At 45.0% G+C, this 20,567-nt stretch overlaps 1 protein-coding gene across 1 annotated transcript in view; it reads left to right on the top strand.

Moving 5' to 3' along the window:
- Positions 1-11,511: 11,511 nt before the first annotated feature.
- The window catches only part of LOC115466330 (E3 ubiquitin-protein ligase TRIM39-like), a 40,319-nt gene continuing 31,263 nt past the window's right edge, over positions 11,512-20,567 (top strand). The window contains exons 1-2 of the mRNA XM_030197506.1: positions 11,512-11,982; positions 18,773-18,868. Coding sequence (XP_030053366.1) covers positions 11,569-11,982; positions 18,773-18,868 — 510 coding nt within the window. The 5' untranslated portion in view covers positions 11,512-11,568. The remainder of the gene's footprint in view (positions 11,983-18,772; positions 18,869-20,567) is intronic.

Below are 20,567 nucleotides of genomic sequence, written 5' to 3'. Positions count from 1 at the left end.
GAGGAAGGAACCAGTCAGGGTGGAGGATGTGACCCTTTCAGACAGACAGAGATAGTCAGTCAGATGTGCTAGGGTGAGACAATTACCGGTAACATGTCAATCAGTGTCTTCAAAAGGATACCAGACAGGCAGAATGAAGTTTCAGCCAAGGACAGGAGTTACAAGAGATCCATCTCCAGAGGTGGAGAGTAAGTAAGGCTGCAGGGAGCCTTTTCCCCTCACCTCCCACTGAATCCAAGCATGTAATTGAACCATTATCACTTCAGTAAGGTAAGCTGTCAATTTGCCTTCCTTGTTTCTTTAGAAGAAAATTATGCCTTCTTCATGGTTAGAACATAACATATGTAACATAGTAGATGACGGCAGAAAAAGACCTGCACGGTCCATCCAGTCTGCCCAACAAGATAAACTCATATGTGCTACTTTTTTGTGTATACCTTACCTTGATTTGTATCTGCCATTTTCAGGGCACAGACCGTAGAAGTCTGCCCAGCACTAGCCCCGCCTCCCAACCACCAGCCCCGCCTCCCACCACCGGCTCTGCCACCCAATCTCAGCTAAGCTTCTGAGGATCCATTCCTTCTGAACATAGTATACTGCATTTTTGGAAATGTAGGCTTCAGTATAAAGTTTCTTATCAATTACCTTGAATAACGTAGATTTGGGGCTAGTAAAGAGGTCTGACCAGTGAAGCATCCCAAATAAGAATGTAATGGAATTAAGTGTTTTTGGAGTTAGGATGATCAAATACTTGGAGCTAACACAAAAGAGAAACATTGGCTCTCTCGCCCATTATCAGACACAGGGCCTTTCACTTGTAAAGTGTTACTACTGTCTCATTACCTCTGTCTATCCCCCTCACCCTGTCACTGAGCTGTAATGACAGCCTGACTTAGAGTACTCTGTACTATAGTGCGCTGTTTCTTCAATGATCTGATGAAGAGACAATAACTCTTGAAAGCATGTCACAAATATATTAAGTCCAATTACAAGATCTCACCTACAAGTTGTACTTTGACCCTTATTTCCACATACCTGAGTGGATTAACAGAGTAACCACAATAATTTGCTGGTGATATCCACAAACCTTCTGTTCCGTGGTTTCTCTGTCCCTAGAATCTGTCAGCTCAGTGCTACCATTAAGTCCATGACCATCCCTTGAAAGTCTATTAGTCAAGACTTCAGAGCTCTCTGTCTAAAAGGGAGTTCATCTTTTTCCTACATTGTCAAAATAATAGATATTTAAAGCTCTGTCTGTGCTTTATAATTTACCCACCCCCCACATTTCATAGCAGAAGAGATTGGAAAGGTCTCTTTAGTGCAGCTGAAACACAAGAAACACATGCAGGAAAAGCTGGTTTATTTTTTTATTTTCAGTGTCTCAGAGGAAGTGACTCAGAAAAACATGAGTCCAGCCTGCAGTGATCTGCAGAGGTGATGAAAAGTAGCCTTTGCCAGCACCATCCCCGGGGCAATGGATTTCAAATGAAAAGTTAGAATCAGTGTCACCCGACTCTGTACCACAGCCACTTGCATACCGCAGGGTCGTGTCTCTAGTAGTCTCCAGTTTTTCTTTTAGTTCTGGCACTAAGCCCAGACTCAAAAAAAGGCATGTTTATTTTTTATTTTATTTTTATTTGATTTGATAACATGCCTCAGCAGATATCACCTAACCACTTACCTCTATTCAGGAAATCTAGACTGCCCCAATTTGACATTTCGTCCTTTAGATTATCAATAGAAATCAAACAAAATATGAACATCATATGAACAATACTGGTGCCAGCAGGGTTCCCACGCCTGTTGGTCAACATTTTACAGGACCAGGACACTGTACCAGTGACTTCACAGTGAGAATCCTGAAAGGTAACTTTAAAACCATACAAGAACGTAAGACCTTTGAAGTCAGAATGATTGAATATTTTAACACCCAACAGAAAGGACTTAACAAGGATCTGGGGTTCCTAGCCCATTATAAACCATAAAGCTGTATGTCTCTGTTGATCACCCTCCCCTCACCTATCCACACCCATCCTGTTAGAATATCAATGATATGCTTTGATGTCCCCATGCATACTTCCTACCCACCCCCCTCCTCCCACCCTGTCAGACTGTCATAGTAATGCTTGAATGTTTTCACTTATATACACTGTCAGCTAGCACATTTGCTTATTTCCGATCTGAGGAAGAAGGGCAACCTTTGAAAGCTAATCAAGAAATGTATTAAGTTATGTCCAATAAAAAAGGTATCATCTTATTTTCTTTTCCATGTTTTATTTTGTTTGATTGCTATTGATAACCTTAAGAGTGGACTAACACGGCTACCACAGTCCTTTAGATTGTAAGCTCCTTTGACATTTCGTCCTTTAGATTGTAGGCTCCTTTGAGCAGGGACTGTCCTTCTTTGTTAAAATGTACAGCGCTGCGTAACCCTAGTAGCTCTCTAGAAATGTCAAGTAGTAGTAGTAGGCGAGTTACAATAAAAGAGATACTTTGGTAGACACTTGTAACCCTCCCTCTTGTCCTTTACCTCCCCCTTCTCTCCTATCAATTATTATTGTAGTTTTCCCTACTGCCCTACACAGTCATGTCTGGTTTGTCTATTTGTTCACCCTTGTAAGGCGCCCTTGAAGGTGCTCCAAAGGGCGGGATAGTAAATTAATAAATAAATTTGATAAAAATGCCCATATTTATGCATATTCCCATCAGGACAAAAATCCCAAGCCAACGTGGACTCAAACAGAATCTTACAAAATGCAACTAGTTTATGGCTTGTTCTATTTTTATTCAAAGGTACTGTCTTCAAGAGGTAATTCCCCTCTTGTTTTTTGCTCTTGACACCTATTACAAAGGAATATTCAAAGCCTATGAATATCTTCAAGCCGTGAGGAATCATTGTTTGGAAAGTGAAAATACTACTACTTATTATTTCTAAAGCGCTACTAGATGTACGCAGCGCTGTACACTTGAACATGAAGAGACAGTCCCTGCTCGACAGAGCTTACAATCTAATTAGGACAAACAAGAGATATGGGAATATTAAAGTGAGGATGATAAAATAAGGGTTCTGAACAAGTGAATAAGGGTTAGGAGTTAAAAGCTGCATCAAAAAGGTGGGCTTTTAGCTTAGATTTGAAGACTGCCAGAGATGGAGCTTGACGTACCAGCTCAGGAAGTCTATTGAAGGCATACGGTGCAGCAAGATAAAATGAACGGAGTCTGGAGTAAGCAGTGGAGGAGAAGGGTGCAGATAAGAGAGATTTACCCAGTGAACGGAGTTCCCGGGGAGGAATGTAGGGAGAGATGAGAGTGGAGAGGTACTGAGGAGCTGCAGAGTGAATGCACTTATAGGTTAATAAGAGGAGTTTGAATTGTATGCGGAAACGGATAGGAAGCCAGTGAAGTGACTTGAGGAGAGGGCTAATATGAGCATAACGACCCTGGCGGAATATTAGTCGTGCAGCAGAATTTTGAACAGATTGAAGAGGAGAGAGATGGTTAAGTGGGAGACCTGTGAGAAGCAAGTTGCAATAGTCTAAGCGAGAGGTGATGAGAGTGTGGATGAGGGTTCTGGTAGTGTGCTCAGAAAGGAAAGGGCGAATTTTGCTGATATTATAGAGAAAGAAACAACAGGTTTTAGCAGTCTGCTGAATATGTGCAGAGAACAAGAGGGAGGCTGGCGGAGTATTTTCTGCACATCTCCTCTTCCCTCCGTGATCTTTAGTTGTTCTAACACTATGCATTGCAAATCAGAAAAAACATGATACCTCTCTAAAAAAATGTACCGATAAAGATTCATGTAGCCTATGCGCATGAATGCAATGTCTGTGCTCTATTAATCGCGTTTTTAAAGATCTTGAAGTTTGTCCTATATAGTACAATTTGCATGGACACATTAACAGATATATCACATTTTCAGAAGAACATGTGGTTTCTGCATGGAGTGGATACACCTTACCAGTATGAATATCTGTAAACTGAGTGGAGTCCCACATTACCAGACAAAGTGAACACGACTCACATGCCCTATGATGATCACTCCCTCCCAATACATCTCTGCCTCGATTCCATATTTCAGCTGTACACATGTCATTCAAATTACCACTTCTCTGATAAGTAAACAAAATTCTCATTTTCTGAAAACAAGGATATACCCTAAGCATTGGAATATGTATCTTAACAACTTTCACAAAACTATTGGTGTGGACGTTATAATTTGTGACAAATGTTAAAACTTCTTCCTCCCCAGTCTGATCTATCTTAGAAGATAACAACTGTTCTCTATGGTTATATAATGCCCCTTTATTGGCACACTTTACCAGCATTTTGGGGTAACCCCTATTTACCAATTTCTTAGACAAAATGGTTGCCTGATGTTTAAATTCAGTAGTAGAGGATCAAATTTTATGGTGTCTCAGAAACTGGGCAAACAGGATATTAGATTTACAATGTTCAGGATGCAAACTAATATACCGCCACAGAGTATTACGGTCAGTAAGTTTTACATACACTGCCATACCTAATTTCCCATTTTCAAAAGTGATCCAAATATCCAAAAAGGAAATCCCTGAGTCACTACTTTGATGGTATTATGACAATTGTTCAAATAAATCACAAAAAACTCCAGTTCTTCCCGAGTGCCCCTCCATGACATAAAATGTTGTCAATATAGCGCCACCAACAAATAACAAGTTGGAACCATACAGATGTAATATGTCCATTTTGTTTCAGAAAATGCCATGAATAAATTGGCTATAGTGGGAGAAAATGCTACACCCATAAACACCCCTACTTTTTGAATGGAATACTGACGATTACAAGTAAAATCATTTTGTGTAAGGGCTACTTGAGTCAGAGCTAAAATAAACACTGTAGGTACCAAATGGGGCCGTACTCTATTTTCAAGAAACCTTTCTAGCACTTCCAAAGCTTCATTTTGAGGGATACAAGTATATATGGAACACACGTCCAATGTCACTAGCAGCACAGGACAGTCAATTTTAACTGTTAAGGATTCCAGCAATCTTAAAAAAATGAGAACTGTCCTGAAGATAAGATTTCACATGTTGTAAACAAGTTTTATTAAGACCAATCATAGAGATTCGACCCGTTTTTGGAAAGCAAAAACATCTCTGTATGCTTCCTTGAGGCCTCTGAGATCTTTTTCGTATGCACATGTATAAAAATGTCTGTAGAAGTACTTGAAATCAATGACATATGTGTACAGGATATTAGATGAATTGGAAGAATAATGATTTTTTGATCAGGTTTAAGGAAGCCACAGCAAGTTCAGGTACAACCAGGGCCGCCGAGAGGGGGAAGGCAGGAGGGGCAAAACTCACCAGGCCCGGGCCTCCAAGGGGAGCCCAGTGATGGGGTCTCTCTGTCTCTTTCCTGGAGAAAGAGAGAAATCCAGCACCGGGCCCCTCTTGGAGGCTGGGGAGCACCTGGAGCTTCCTCCAGTGCTGCTCTGCTGAGTGGCTGCTTTTTCTCTCAGGTGTGCATGCGCAAAACTGAGCATGCACGCCTTAGAGGAAAAGCAGCAGCAGGGGCGGGCAATCAGCGCTGCAGGAAGACGTCTTCTGCTGGTGGGGCCTCAGGAACCCCACCAGCCAAGGTATTTTCTGTTGTGGAAGCGATGGGGGCAGCAGCGGCAGCGATGGGGGGGGGGGGGGCAGCAGCGGATGACGATTGTGGGGGGGGGGGGGGGGGGCCGCAGCAGCAGCCCTGCCCTGGGCCCAGTTCAGTCTCTCGGTGGCCCTGGGTACAACAGACCTGGAAGCCCAGCCCATCAGCCGCCAGCCCAAGAAGCCTTCAGCAGGAGGGGTAAGATCTGAGGGGATTGGGTGAAGGAGAACTTGCAAGGAAAGGAGAGGAGGAACCTAGGCCACACAACCACACCCATACACTGACTTGACCAAGCAGCAGGGACAAGCTTACAGCTACTACTTTAGCAAGCAAAACCTACAGGGTCTGAATAGTGGGTGAAGGACTAAGTCACAGTTCTGAATACTTGAGTCAGAGACTTCTGATACTAGAGCACTCTTAGGTTGAGAGGTTACGTGACAATATTATTGGTGTTTGTTTATATTTGCTTTGAAAAGTGTTCAGACTCTGTGTGATTGTGCAACTGAATATATATATGTAGATTGGTGTATATAGTTAAATACATTTTTTTAAAATTTATTAATCAGCCCTGTTTACTGCAGTTTTCTGTTTTTGGATTTTTCCTGGCGGCGGAGAGGGTAATCCTATCTGCTAACACTTTTCTTCCCCAGATGGAGGCACCGAGTGCCAACCGAGTAAGGGCCTGATGGAGACTGCCTTCAGGAGGCTCCAGCCACGTTGGACCCCAGACCCAGAAATACCCAGATAGTGGGGCGTTACAACCAAATTTAGCAAAACACATAACTTAACAGTCAAATAGATCCACAAACGGTTTGAGGGAACAGGTAGTACAGCGAGCTGTCACAAGGGGCAGGAGCGAGGGGGCTGTGGTCCTACCCTGAACAACCCAGCTGGACCACCAGGGATGTAGGTAGGAATGGGGGGTGGAGGTTTGTGGGCTTACTTTCACTGTTGGGGGACAGCGGGTCTTGATGAGGGCTGGGGAAGGGAAGGAGGGAAAGATGGGAAACTGGCGGGGGGAGTGAGACGAGACTCAGGGGCTTAGAAACACAAAAAACACACTCCTTTTCCATTAGAAAACACATAGAAAATACCTTGCACAGGTGGCAAAGTTGCTTCCTGAGTCTTCAAAACTGTATGCAAGAATTTATTAAATAAATCTCTAACCTGTGTTAGTGCAATCTGGGGAAAATTCAAAAGTCTCAGATTTAAACCCATTTGCATATTCTCCAAGTTCTCAACTTTCCTTATTATCACTGATTTATCTTGCATCAACAAAGCTTGCAAGGGTTTTAAGCAGGCCACCGAGATGGGGGAGCGAACTTCCCCAGGACCCTGCCTCCAAGGGGGTCCCATCCAGTGCTGGCATGGCTCTCCTGCTCCTATACACTGCAGATCAGAGTTATTGTGCTATCACATTAATTCTGCTCTGCCAGCCGCAGGTTCTTCTTCCTGCCACATCCCGCCTCCTGTGAGAAGCACTTCCTGTTTGGACGTGGCAGGAAGAAGGCCCTGTGCAGCAGAGCGAAGCAGGAGAAGAGACAAGTAAGCAGGCCCGGAGGGAGGTGTGCGAGGGCCTGCAGGGGAAAGGGGGGATGTGCAGGCCTAGTGGATGTTTGCTCTAGGCACAGATTTGTCTCTCGGAGGCCCTGATTTTACGTCTAACAGTTTTATCCATTAAATCAGTCTTAACAGTGCAAGCAGACACTTCAGACTCCAAATCCTGCAATTTTGTTGAAGAAGTTATTGAAATTTTCATGATAGAGGAACAAACCTGAAGCAAACTCTCAATGGCCTCCCAGTGTGTGTCCAGAGTCACTGTTGCTGGTTTCACCTGTGGCTTCAGCAGAGGCACATCAGTCGGAAATGCAGGCGAAAACTCTGCCACTGGTAAAACTACTCCAGTTCTCAACTCCACTGAGGCCACTGGGATTCCAGACATCTTCTCCCTCGAAAGCGGCAAAGAAGATCTCATATCTGCCATTACAGATGGACCAAATCCTCTGGAGCCCTCACAACGCCTCTTCCCTTTGTGTCCTCCTCTCCTCGCAGGAAAAAGAACTGGTCTGGACTTCCGTTTATCAGGGGATCGGCAGGTCCTCCTGGGCTCAGTGAAACTTTGATGTCCAAGCTGGGGCTCTTCTCTGCTCCGGTAGCAGATTTGCCCTGTAATGGAGGGGGGACCACGAAAGCTGTAATCGCGGTCTGTCACATAACTGCAGGAACCAAATGAGGTAGAGGGACTCCTCGCTGTTTCCCCCTATGCTTTGGCACTGAATAAAAAAGTAAGCTCTGAAGCAATAATAAAAGCAACTTCCCAACACAGGAGCTCCTGAAGCTGCGTCTTACTACGATGTCATCTTGGATCTCCCTCAAAGACAGTGTATTTAAAGGAACATATTCCATTTGATTTCAGCATTTAAACCTTGCAGTATTACGGACTGCTGTCTAAAGATATACTCCTGTTCCTTCCTTTCCAAGAATTTGGATGAATTTCCCCCATGTGGACAATGGCCATGTTCCATAACAAAAAATATTACATTTATTTACCTTGTATAGTATGTGACTTTGATCTCTAATACATTATTATTATTATTAACATTTGTATAGCGCTACCAGATGCACGCAGCGCTGAACACCTGACACAGAGAGACAGTCCCTGCTCAATAGAGCTTACAATCTAAAAAATCAATGGAGCTCTCTCTCTCCCACATCAAAAAGCTGAAAGGTGTTTCATAATGCATTTCCTTACTAATTTGATGGTCATACACAGTTTAAAGCATGACAAGAATTGCATTTACATATCATCATATTGGTCACATCAAAATATGGGTTCATTGATAACATTTTTTTCCTCTGGCAAAGATCTCGGGAACTTCTGTTTTTGAGTTGGGTTAACCACCAAAATGATCTTTTTTGCATCAACATTTAGCCCTAAGAGGTCAGCATTTTGTTAAACACTGATTACCATTGGCAAAATTAATTAAAAGTGAACTGGATGCCAGAGCTTATGTGGGATCCGGCCGATGACCTGTATAAGTCAGTTATGTGGGCAGAGGTGCCTCAGACTCTCCAATTTTCCCTTCTCTCTCCCAAAGCAACAGCTCAGCCCAGGCAGATCCCCAAACCCCCATCCTTGTAACCCCCCCCCCCCCCCCCGACCTACCTTTGCGCTCTAAATCAGGAGCAACCCATTCACTCTTGCCTGGCACAGCTGCCTCGTCAAAATGGCTGCCATGACCTCTAGTGGCAGCCTTGCAGCTAGAGGTTGCAGCAGCCTTTTTAGTGAGGCAGCTACACCAGGCAAGAGCAAGGGACTCTTTTCTTCACAGCACAGTTGCCTTGTAAAAATGACTTCCACAACCTGTATTATGTACAGCAACTTTGCACTGTTTGTTTAAGCTATGTTGATTGCATACATTGTATTAAAAAATTTGAAACTGAAATAAAATGCTCCCCCTAGCATTTTACCAAAGGGAAATCGTGCCAAACAAATCTCATTGAATTCTTTGACTGGGTGACCGGACAATTGAATCAAGGACATGCTATAGACATAATCTACTTAGATTTCAGCAAAGCTTTTGACACGGTTCCCCACAGGAGGCTCTTAAATAAACTAGACGGGCTGAAGATAGGACCCAAAGTGGTGAACTGGATTAGGAACTGGTTGACGGACAGACGCCAGAGGGTGGTGGTTAATGGAATTCGATCAAATGAGGGAAAGGTGAGTAGTAGAGTGCCTCAGGGATCGGTGCTGGGACCGATTCTGTTCAATATATTTGTGAGTGACATTGCCGAAGGGTTAGAAGGTAAAGTTTGCCTTTTTGCGGATTATACTAAAATTTGTAACAGAGTGGACATCCAGGACGGAGTGGAAAACATGAAAAAGGATCTGCGGAAGCTAGAAGAATGGTCTAAGGTTTGGCAATTAAAATTCAATGCGAAGAAATGCAAAGTGATGCACTTAGGGAGTAGAAATCCACGGGAGACGTATGTGTTAGGTGGTGAGAGTCTGATAGGTACGGACGGAGAGAGGGATCTTAGGGTGATAGTATCTGAGGATCTGAAGGCGACGAAACAGTGTGACAAGGCGGTGGCCGTAGCTAGAAGGTTGCTAGGCTGTATTAAGAGAGGTGTGACCAGCAGAAGAAGTTTTAATGCCCCTGTATAAGTTGTTGGTGAGGCCCCACCTGGAGTATTGTGTTCAGTTTTGGAGGCCATATCTTGCTAAGGATGTAAAAAGAATAGAAGCGGTGCAAAGAAAAGCTACGAAAATGGTATGGGATTTGTGTTACAAGACGTATGAGAGACTTGCTGACCTGAACATGTATACCCTGGAGGAAAGGAGAAACAGGGGTGATATGATACAGACGTTCAAATATTTGAAAGGTATAAATCCGCAAACAAACCTTTTCTGGAGATGGGAAGGAGGTAGAACGAGAGGACATGGAATGAGATTGAAGGGGGGCAGACTCAGGAAAGAGAGAGTGGTGGACAATTGGAATGCCCTCCCGCGGGAGGTGGTGGAGATGAAAACGGTAACGGAATTCAAACATGCATGGGATAAACATAAAGGAATCCTGTTCGGAAGGAAGGAATCCTCAGAAGCCTAGCCGAGATTGAGTGGCAGTGCCGGTAGGGGGAGGCGGGGCTGGTGGTTGGGAGGCAGGGCTAGTGCTGGGCAGACTTATCCGGTCTGTGCCCTGACAATGGCAGATACTAATCAAGGTAAAGTATAAACAAAAAGTAAGACATATGAGTTTATCTTGGGCAGACTGGATGGACCGTGCAGGTCTTTTTCTGCCGTCATCTACTATGTTACTAGCTATTGCCAGAGTCACCAGATGCTTCTACTGTTTATATAACTAAAATCAAAGAGGGCAGGGATTACCTGGACCCCAGCGTAATTGCCTTGACTTGCCCCTGCCTAAGGATAGCTCAATCCCCACAATATTAGAAACGTTCTCCCACCTTGAGAGGTATTTGCTTGCTGTGGAGAGCTGGGCTCTGTCCCTGCCCCAGACCCCATGTTACATACAGGAAAATCTATTGGGAGAGGGCACCAGTGTTGCCACCCAAGTTTTGAGGGAAAAACACAGCCTGCTGCCTCCCCCCTCCCCACCCCCAAAAAAAGCAGTAGACAAAACACAGAAAAATGTAATCTTATAATGTGACAGACTTGTGCGCACAGTGCTCAACACCTGAGGCCCTGAAAAGGTTACAGGTCTTAAATATACAATGCTATGTTTTTGTAATATGTTAAAATGAAATTCTAACAAAAGTAGCACATTTTTAATTTTGTTAACATTTCATTTAACATATAGCCAATTAAGTTATGCACAGTTATAGAACATGCTTCTGTTTCTGCATGTTATTTAAGGCTCCATCATGTGAATTGTGTAATTCTTTGACTTCTCTAGCCAAAATGCCAGTCCATTAAAAAAAAAAAAAAAGATACTCTGTAGGACCCTTCAAGTAAGGGAATAACAACCTGCCAACAATTCTTATCCTTTACAATAACAAATTATCAGCTTCTTACTTAACTTACATAACATGCAAACTATGCTAAAACATTCCCCAAAACAAAAGAAAAACAAGCAGTTGTGGAAAACCAGTAAATTCCCTATCAAAGCAGGCAGGAACATAGGTAAAAAAACAAAACAAAAAAACACTGGAAGTTACTGCTGCCCTCCTTGCATCTCCCAGAACCCCTTATCTTACTCTGTCATTGGGAAAGATTCCGAAAGAGGGCCTTGGAATGGAAAGCAGAAAGGAGGAGGGCACAGGGCAGACTGCCCTGGAGGGAGTCTTCAGATTGCAAAGTGCAAAAACATGTGACAAAGATTCTGTCTCAGAAAGACACTGCCTTATTTTCAAACTCCCTGGCAGTTAGGATATGAAACAGAAAGGAAAATCTCACTCTCATTTCCTGTAAGAATCATGGCTGTTGCAAACCCTGCTGAGAGGCTGAGAGAGGAAGCTTCTTGCTCCATCTGTTTGGATTATTTTACAGACCCGGTGATTGTAGACTGTGGACACAACTTCTGTCGCTCCTGTATTACTCAGAGCTGGGAAGGGAAAGACACAGACTTTCCCTGTCCCCAGTGCAGGGAAACGTCTCAGCAGACGAGCCTCAAGCCAAACAGGCAGCTGGCAAATATCACAGAAATGGTAAAACAGCTTTCTCAGTGCCCAGTGAGACCAACAAAGGAGAATCGATGCGAAAAGCATGAAAAGAAACTGAAGCTGTTCTGTGAAGAGGATCAGAAAATTATCTGCCTCATTTGTAGAGAGTCCAGGAATCACAAATCTCACACTGTGATCCCCATAGAGGAGGCTGTGCAGGAATACAAGGTGTGTGTCAGTATCTTTATTATCAGTCACAGTGTGTTCTAAGGACATGGTTCTCATGCTATGATGGAAGCAGTGCAGGATTGGAAGGTGTGCATATAGTGACTAGTATATGAGTGTGTTACCTCCTTAGAAGGCAGAGTATAAATAGCACATGTATAGCTTTTCAAAGAGATTAGCTGCTTTATTTTGAAAACTGAGTGGCAAAGTTTAACCCCTTTGAAAATTGAGTAGGGCTGGGTACCTAAATTTAGGCATATAGGGCTTGATATTTAAAAACTTTATGCTACTTACTTTGAGAATTATGCTCATAAACTGGCCTAGTTGAAAATTGTCTAGGGTTGAGTGCACAAATTGTACTCAACATTTCACTGAACTCTTAAATTTAGGATAAAAAGTAGGTGGTAAGAGGGGTGGATTTAGGGTGGGGGAAAAAGTTATGAGCTTAACACTGATTTTCAGCACTAGGTTCATAAATCTAGACAAGCAAATGCCAGTCCCTAAATTTATGAGCATAATTTATAAGCTCCTATTTTAGGATGAACTTTTAGCTGAAAAGTTATGCTCCTAAGTCTGGCTGAAAATAGGGAACTAATTTAGGAGACTAACTTAGGAGCTCAGCATTTTCTGAATACCAGGCCAATAGTTTCTGAAGTCCCCTAAATTTAGAAGTATGGAAAGTGGGCAGGAAAGCTGTTTACAGCCTGATGTTGAATGGCAGTAACACAATGACCATCTGGGAAACTGGAACCTCCATGGATTTGGGGCCTTTATACAAATAGTATTGAATCAAAAATCAAACTGAACAGCGCGATAATAACTGTATAAGATGGGGCAGGATTTGGCACAGAGCAAGGGAGACTTAGCAATTATGGGGCCCTCATGGCCAGGCCTTATTCCAATGAATTCTCATTCTAGTGACCTCTGCTCTGCTGATATAACTGTGATTGAGGTTGGCTGGATCCTGGCTGGGAAGGTGAGTGATTGTCTCCTGGGGTCCTGGTTGACTCATGCTTGGAAGAATTTATATTATGCAGGGCCCACTCACATAATGCGTGTGAGAAAGTGAAGCTGAAAAGTCAGTAAAATGGTGCTATCCTTCTGAGCAGTGGCAAACCAAAGGGGGAAGAGGCAGTGGCGTAGCTAGGGTAGTTGACACCCGGGGCCGGTCATTTTTTTAACCCCCCCCCCCAAATCCAGTACTAGGCATACCGAGAATACAAAACACTCAGGACCTATAGAGCAATTCTACCATACCATTAACAGTAATTTGTACGAGTCACACAAGGAAAAGGAAAGCATCTTAAACACTACAGTGAGCACTAGAACATCAATTCTCCTATTGTAAAACGAAAACAGACAGATTAGTACAGATCATCAATCCTGCACAGTCAATGCTAACCGAAAGCCATGTCTTTTTCACAAACACAGATACATCCTAATCAACTATAGAATAAGTAATCATAAACTTTCTATTTAGACAAAAATTAAACTGAACCCCCAAGATGCCAGACTCTGCATACAATGCAACACCACAGAAACAGAAAATGTCCCCTAGTACTGTGCAAAATATAAAGACAGCAGATGTAAATTTGAAAAAACTAACAAATACCAATCACCACTTTACAAATTAACAAATAGAAATAAAACAAATACAGAAAATAAAATAATACCATTTTATTGGACTAATACATTTGGCTTCCAGAGGCCAAAATCTCCTTCCTCAGGTCAATACAGTATAGTACTGTTACAGTATCCTATCCTGACCTGAGGAAGGGGGTTTTCTTCTCTGAAAGTTAAGTCGAAATGTATTAAAATTAGTCCAATAAAAATATTACCTTATTTACACGTTCAATTTATAAATATTTAACACAGCTACAATACTATATCCTAAAGCAAAAAAATAAAAATATATATTTTATTTACAGTTTGTTGTCTCTGGTTTCTGCTTTCCTCATCTTCTTTTCACTGTCTTCCTTCCATCCAGCATCTGTCTTCGCTCTCTGCCATCCAGTGTTTGCCCTCTCTAATGTGCCTTCCATTCACTGTCTGCCCTCTCTCTCTGCCCCTTCCATCCACTGTCTGCCCTCTCTCTCTGCCCCTTCCATCCACCGTCTGCCCCAGTCTGCCATCTCCCTCCCATCCACATCTGCCCTCTATCTCTGCCCCTTCCATCCACCATTTGCCCCAGTCTGCCCTCTTTCTCTCTCCCCCTTCCACCCACCATCTGCCCTTTCTCTCTGCCCCTTCAATCCGTCTGCCCTCCCTCTCCCGTCCATCCAGGGTCTGCCCTCCCTCACACTCCCCACTTCCATCCAGGGTTTGTCCCCTCTCTCTCTGCCCGCTCTTTTCAGCCCCCTTCATCCACCACATGCCTTGCATCCCCCTTTTTCAGCCCCAGACCCATTCTCCCACCTGCCCCAGGCATGGATCCATTTTCCCTCCTGCCCCCTTGTCAGACCCCAGTTACAGCTTCAGAGCCCTTCTCCCCTCTGAGCACTCCCCTCCCCAGTCCCCTTCTCCCCTCTAAGCTCCGCCACCCTCCCCAATCCCCTTCTCCCCTGTGCACCCCTCTAGGCTCACTCACCCTCCCCAATCCCCTGCTCCCCTCTGAGCCTCCCCCGAGCCGGTCCCGTCCTGTGCCCCCTCTGTTGAGAGCCGACAGCTCTCGTCTCCTGCCGCTACCCTGCTTTTTTTTTTTAATCCATTGCACCGACGCAGGCAGCGCTTCCCGTCTGCCCTGCGAAGGAGAAAATCGCATCGCTGGCGTCGGGCCTTCCCTCGTTGTGTCCCGAGGGCGGGACACAATGAGGGAAGACCCAACGCCAGCGACGCGATTTTCTCCTTCACAGGGCAGACGGGAAGCGCTGCCTGCGTCGCTGTAATGGATTAAAAAAAAAGCAAGGTAGCGGCCGACGGAGCACCCCCCCACCCGCCGACACCCGGGGCGGACCGCCCCGCCCTTGCTATGCCACTGGGAAGAGGAGAAAGGAAATATAAGGGTTGACTGCTGGTGCGGTGGGAGGAGTATATAGAGCATTAGTGCTGAGGAGCAGGGTTACCAAGGGGGAGGAGGAGGGAGAAGCAGATGGAGAGGGAAATGGAGATGAAAAGAAAAAAGAAGCTTGAACTTTTGGTCAGCCGCCTGTTGCGAGACTGAAACAGGTGTGTGACCCCTAGGAGCGCGGGCCCTGTGCGGCTGCCCCGTTGTCTCAGCTTAAGGCCTGCCCTGCGGAAAATTGTCTGAATAGTGGTGATATTCAGCTGTTTCTGGATAACTTACATGTTTAGTTTAGACTTGCCAAATAGTAGGCCTGAAGTAATGCATAATGCTGACATGGTGACGACAATATCAGGATATTCTACGCTATCTATACAGATAGTGGGCGCTGAATATCCCGCAGGGGTCTGTGTTAGAACCGCTGCTTTTTAACATATTTATAAATGACCTAGAGATGGGAGTAACTAGTGAGGTAATTAAATTCGTAGATGATACAAAATTATTCAGGGTCGTCAAGTCGCGGGAGGAGTGTGAAAGATTACAGGAGGACCTCGTGAGACTGGGGGATTGGGCGTGCAAGTGGCAGATGAAGTTCAATGTTGACAAGTGCAAAGTGATGCATGTGGGTAAGAGGAACCCGAATTACAGCTATGTCATGCAAGGTTCCGCGTTAGGAGTTACGGACCTAGAAAGGGATCTGGGAGTAATCGTGGATAAGATGTTTAAAAAAACATCTGCCCAGTGTGCTGTGGCGGCTAAGAAAGCGCACAGAATGTTGAGTATTATTAGGAAAGGGATGGAAAACAAAGACAAGGATATAATGCTGTTGTATTGCTCCATGGTGCGACCGCACCTCGAGTATTGTGTCCAATTCTGGTCGCCACATCTCAAAAAAGATATAAAGGAATTAGCAAAGGTGTAGAGAAGGGCGATGAAAATGATAAAGGGAATGGAATGACTTCCCTGTGAGGAAAGGCTGAGAATGTTAGGGCTCTTCAGCTTGGAGACAAGGCGACTGAGGGGTGTTATGGTAGAAGTCTACAAGATAATGAGCGGATTAGAGTGGGCAGATGTGAAGCGTTTGTTTACACTTTCAAACAATAGAACCAGGGGACACAAGATGAAGCTAGAATATGGTAGATTTAAAACAGGAGAAAGTTTTTCTTTACTCAGGGTGTAGTTAGACTCTGGAACTTGTTGCCGGAGAATGTAGTGACAGCAGCTGGCCTTACGGAATTTAAAGGGGGCTTAGACAGATTCCTGAGGGAAAAGTCCATTGAACATTATTAATTTTTTTTTTTTGGGGGGGGGGGGGGGGGTTGCTGGGTTTTTGAAGCCTGGATTGGCCGCTTTCGGAGACATGATGCTGGGCTTGATGGGCCCTTGGTCTTTCTCAGTATGGCGGTGCTTATGCTTACTTATGAGTACATTATGCGTCAGCAGCAGTGTTCAACTTAAGTTGTTCTGTAAAGAAACAAAAAATTTCTCCCCCCCCCCCCCCCCCAATGTTCATCTAGTGGTGGTCAGTGATTCTAAAGGCGCTGAAAGCTGCAAACTGAATGTGACCTAGATATTCAGTACTGGGCCTAATTTGAGCCAGGGCATTGAATATTCTGGCACCCCGCTGCTCCTGGAAGTTATCCAGTGATATTTAGTGCCAGGACTCAGGTCTCTGGGCAAGTTAGTTCAGACCTGCCAAGCTTCCTGCTTTCGTGTGTTATCTCCTGAACTCCCATTGAGGAACGAAGAAACTCCTGCTTAGCAGCCTTCCATTGCAAGATGCATTAATAAGATGTCATCTCTTGCTGCTGTGGGACCAGTCTCATAAGAGCTCCAAAATCTCATGCTCTTATTGTGAGACTGGACCGGCAGCAGCAGGAGATGACATTTTATTAAGGTGTCTCCCAGGGCCGCCGAGAGACTGCCCCCCCCCCCCCCCCCCGAGGTCACCACTCCCCCCCCCCCCCCCCCGCCACTGGGCTGGGTTCCCTGCATTGAAATCACAGCGCCTCTCACCTCCATGTGAAAGCACTGCAGGCAGCAGGGCAGCAGATCACTTCTCTTTGGCCCTCCTTCCCTCCTTGTTTCCCGCCCTCGCGGAAGTTACGTCAGACGAGGGCCGGACACAGGGAGGGAAGGAGGCCCGAAGGGAGGCGATGCTGCCTGCAGCGTTTTCACACAGAGGTGAGAGGCGCTGTGATTTCAATGCAGGGGGCTCGACCCGGTGCAGACAGAGGGCGGGTGGGACTGTGACACCGGGCTTCCCTTGGAGTCCCAGGGGATTTTGTCACCCCTTCCCCCCCTCTCGGTGGCTATGGCATCTCCTACTGCCCAAAGGGAAGGCAGCTTGTTGGTGCCACAGCTGAGGTCTATCAAGGGATTAGGTTGCTTAAATCCACTTTTGGGTATTCCTGGCTCTTGGAAATTGGAACCTCCGTTTTACTATTTCTTGTGATTTTGCCAGGCACTTGGCCACTGTTGGAAGCAGGATACTGGGCTAGATGGACTTTCGGTGCCATTGACTGAATTTGGTCTGAAATTTCTGCTTTTCTTACCAACTTATATCTTATGTATTTATTTGGATTTTGTTCACACCTTTTTCAGTAGTAGCTCAAGGTGAGTTACATTCAAGTATACTGAGTATTTCCCTGTTCCTGGAAGGCTCACAATCTAAGTTTGTACCTGAGGCAATGGAGGGTTAAGTGACTTGCCCAAGATCACAAGGAGCAGCAGTGGGATTTGAATGGGCCACCTCTGGATGTCAAGACTGGTGCCATAGCCCCGTATAAGAGGCTTGGGGAGGCTAAGCCTCCCCAGCCCAGTTGGGACCTTCGCTGCCTGCCTCCCGCCCCCCCCTCCGAAATTTAAAACTTGATATCTGCTCGTGGTTAAGGGAAGGCGGCGTCGGCAGCAACTCAGCACGTCAGCACCAGTGAAACGCGTGCTGGCTCAGCACGCCTTCAGCTTCCCTTCGTTTTGTCTCTCAAGCGCTGGTCCCGCCCTCTAGGGTGGGACCAGCGCTTGAGAGACAGAATGAAGGGAAGCTGAAGGCGCGCCGAGCCAGCGTTTCACTGGTGCTGACGTGCTGTGTCTCTGCCGACGCAGCCTTCCCTTAACCCCGAGCAGGTATCAAGTTTTAAATTTCGGAGGGGGGGCGGGAACTGGATCTGGTGCTCGGTGGGAGGGAGGGAAGGAGGAAGGCCTGATGCGGGGTGGGTGGGAAGGATGAAGGCCTGATGCTGCTGGGTGGGAGGAAGGAAGGCAGGCAGGCAGGCCTGATGCTAGGTGGGGTGCCTGGCGCTTGATGCTGGGTGGGAGGGAGGGGTACCTGCCTGCCTGATGCTAGGTGGGTGGGAGGAAGGGGTGCTTGATGCTGGGTGACAATTATGGGTTTAAGCTCCGCCCCCACCCCCTTTAGCCTCCCCAAATAGTTGGGCCACCGACTGCCTATGACTGGTGCTCTAACTACTAGGCCACTCCTCCACTCTATCTTGAAAGCTTCTCTGGGTTGGTTTTTTTTTTTTTGAGCATTGATGCTTAAAAGTTTTATGCCGTACCACTGTGTGAATCCATATGGTTGTTACATGCCACACTGTTGTGAGAATGAGGATGGAGACAGCTGCTAAGGTCATCCTTTTCTCCAATCAGAATATGTCACTTATATCGATGTTACTTTGAAGAATTCTCATATCTTGTGTGTGTCTCCAGCCTATTTGGGGTAATTTAGTGGCAGTATTGCTGATGCCCTTTGTATGATACAGGATCTAAAATTGATATGGTCATATTTCACAGGAGAAGTATGAAATTGAACTGGAGCCTTTGAGGAAGAAGCTGAAGACGATTCTGGAATTTAAATCCAGTGAAGAGAAGAAAGCTGAGGACCTGGTGGTAGGTGACGTGTCTTCCTCTGAGTTGCTTTCTACTGGGTCATAAATAGTTTGAGTAAGGTTAATCAGTCCAGGAATTCAGGGCTCGTTTTGTTTATGCAGATGTTAGGTTTCATCATTTGCACTACATACATACTTGAAGCAGTGATATAAATCCCACCCAGGCAGCTCCTGCAGTATGTGGTGAGGGAAAGGGCCCAGTCAAGAAGGGGCTAAATGACTGGGAACCATAGGAGCAGAGGCAGAGCGTGGCTGATATTGCACTTCTCTCTAAGTGTTGCTGTGTCGCCTCCCAACCTTCCTCAGTTACTCTATCAGGCTAGCAGTGGAAAAGCATGTGGCTTTCATCAGGAAGTTTGGCCCTGTGATAGCAGGAGATGGTGAGCTTATGATCATCTCCTGCTGCTGAGTCTGACGGGATAACTGAGAAGATTGGGAGATGGTGTGGCAACACCACTGGAGGTAAGTTTAGTGTTCTGTCTGCTCATCTACTGCCAGCCTCAATAGAAGCTTTATCTAGCTTGGGAGAAGGGGAGAAAAAGGAAGGGAAGGAATGAAGAGAGGGAGGGACCAAAAGGAAATAGGAATCCTGTTCCCTGTCTTCTCCCAGATCAGAGAAGAACAACCCCTGGTGCTCTTAGAGGTGGACTTAAGCCACTGCCTTGAAATATCTGTTAAAAGAGAAAACGCCAGTGTCATACAGCAAATTTAAGATTATCCAAATAATACAATGTACAATTAAAGATATGAAAAATTCATACAGATTTTAGAAAGAATGTAGAAATTGGAATTGAGGTTCTACTAGTATTTTAGAACAGGATCTGTTGTCATAGAACTTCTTGTAAAATTCTTGAAGAAAATGGATGCACCAGTTACGTGTGTCAGGAATGTCCATTATAGAACCATTAAGCGTCTAAAATATCAGTGGAATCAGCACAGCAGCATAAACGTTCAGATGCCGTCACATAAATGTGTATTCTGAAATATCAAATACAGATTTATGCGGTGGAAAATAAATTTGCCATGTATTTTTCTAAATTGTCCCAGAGTCCAATATATTTTGCCAATTATCATTTGGTTGAGGGGGGTAAGGGGTTTTTCAGTAGACCTTTCCTAATCCCTCCAGTGGAGTGCAATTTTCTGAAAACCTAGACAGCCCAGGTAGCAGGTGCGAATCCCTAGGTCAATCATTTTAGACACAGACGTGCATTCCCGTTCTGAAATGCAGAACACGTGTTTATTTTTATGCAATATAAACTTCTAAATTCCAGTTTATGCCTCTGTAAAACATGAGTAATGCTTCTAAAATAAGCACCACAGTAGCTGCTACATCAGCAGGAGTAAGAATGATGGATGTGTGGTAGAGTCAGGTTCTTCTGTCATGGGTTAAAAGTATCCTTGAAGAGAAGAGAAATAGTGAGTGATAGACTTAGGATCTCTTTCCCTTCCCTAGACACTGGCAGGAATTAGTACTGCAGATAGGCAGACTGAAAGTAAATAAGTAAATGAATAAATAAACAAGGAGAGTCAAGGGACAACCATCTCCAGTGCACTCAGGTAGGTTCCAATCCCATGTGTAAGGTATGGGCCAGAGTTAAACCTGTACATTGGGAGTTGAGAACAACGACGCAATTCCATGACCTGGAGATCACTGTCCAGCCAGGTCTGTGTTAAGTATAATGTTCTTCTGTGTGTTGATT

This window comes from Microcaecilia unicolor, chromosome 3, assembly GCF_901765095.1.
Source record: "Microcaecilia unicolor chromosome 3, aMicUni1.1, whole genome shotgun sequence".
NCBI classification, from domain to species: domain Eukaryota; kingdom Metazoa; phylum Chordata; class Amphibia; order Gymnophiona; family Siphonopidae; genus Microcaecilia; species Microcaecilia unicolor.
The sequence above is the reverse complement of the archived record's forward strand: the minus strand, read 5'-3'. Positions and strand labels throughout refer to the sequence as shown.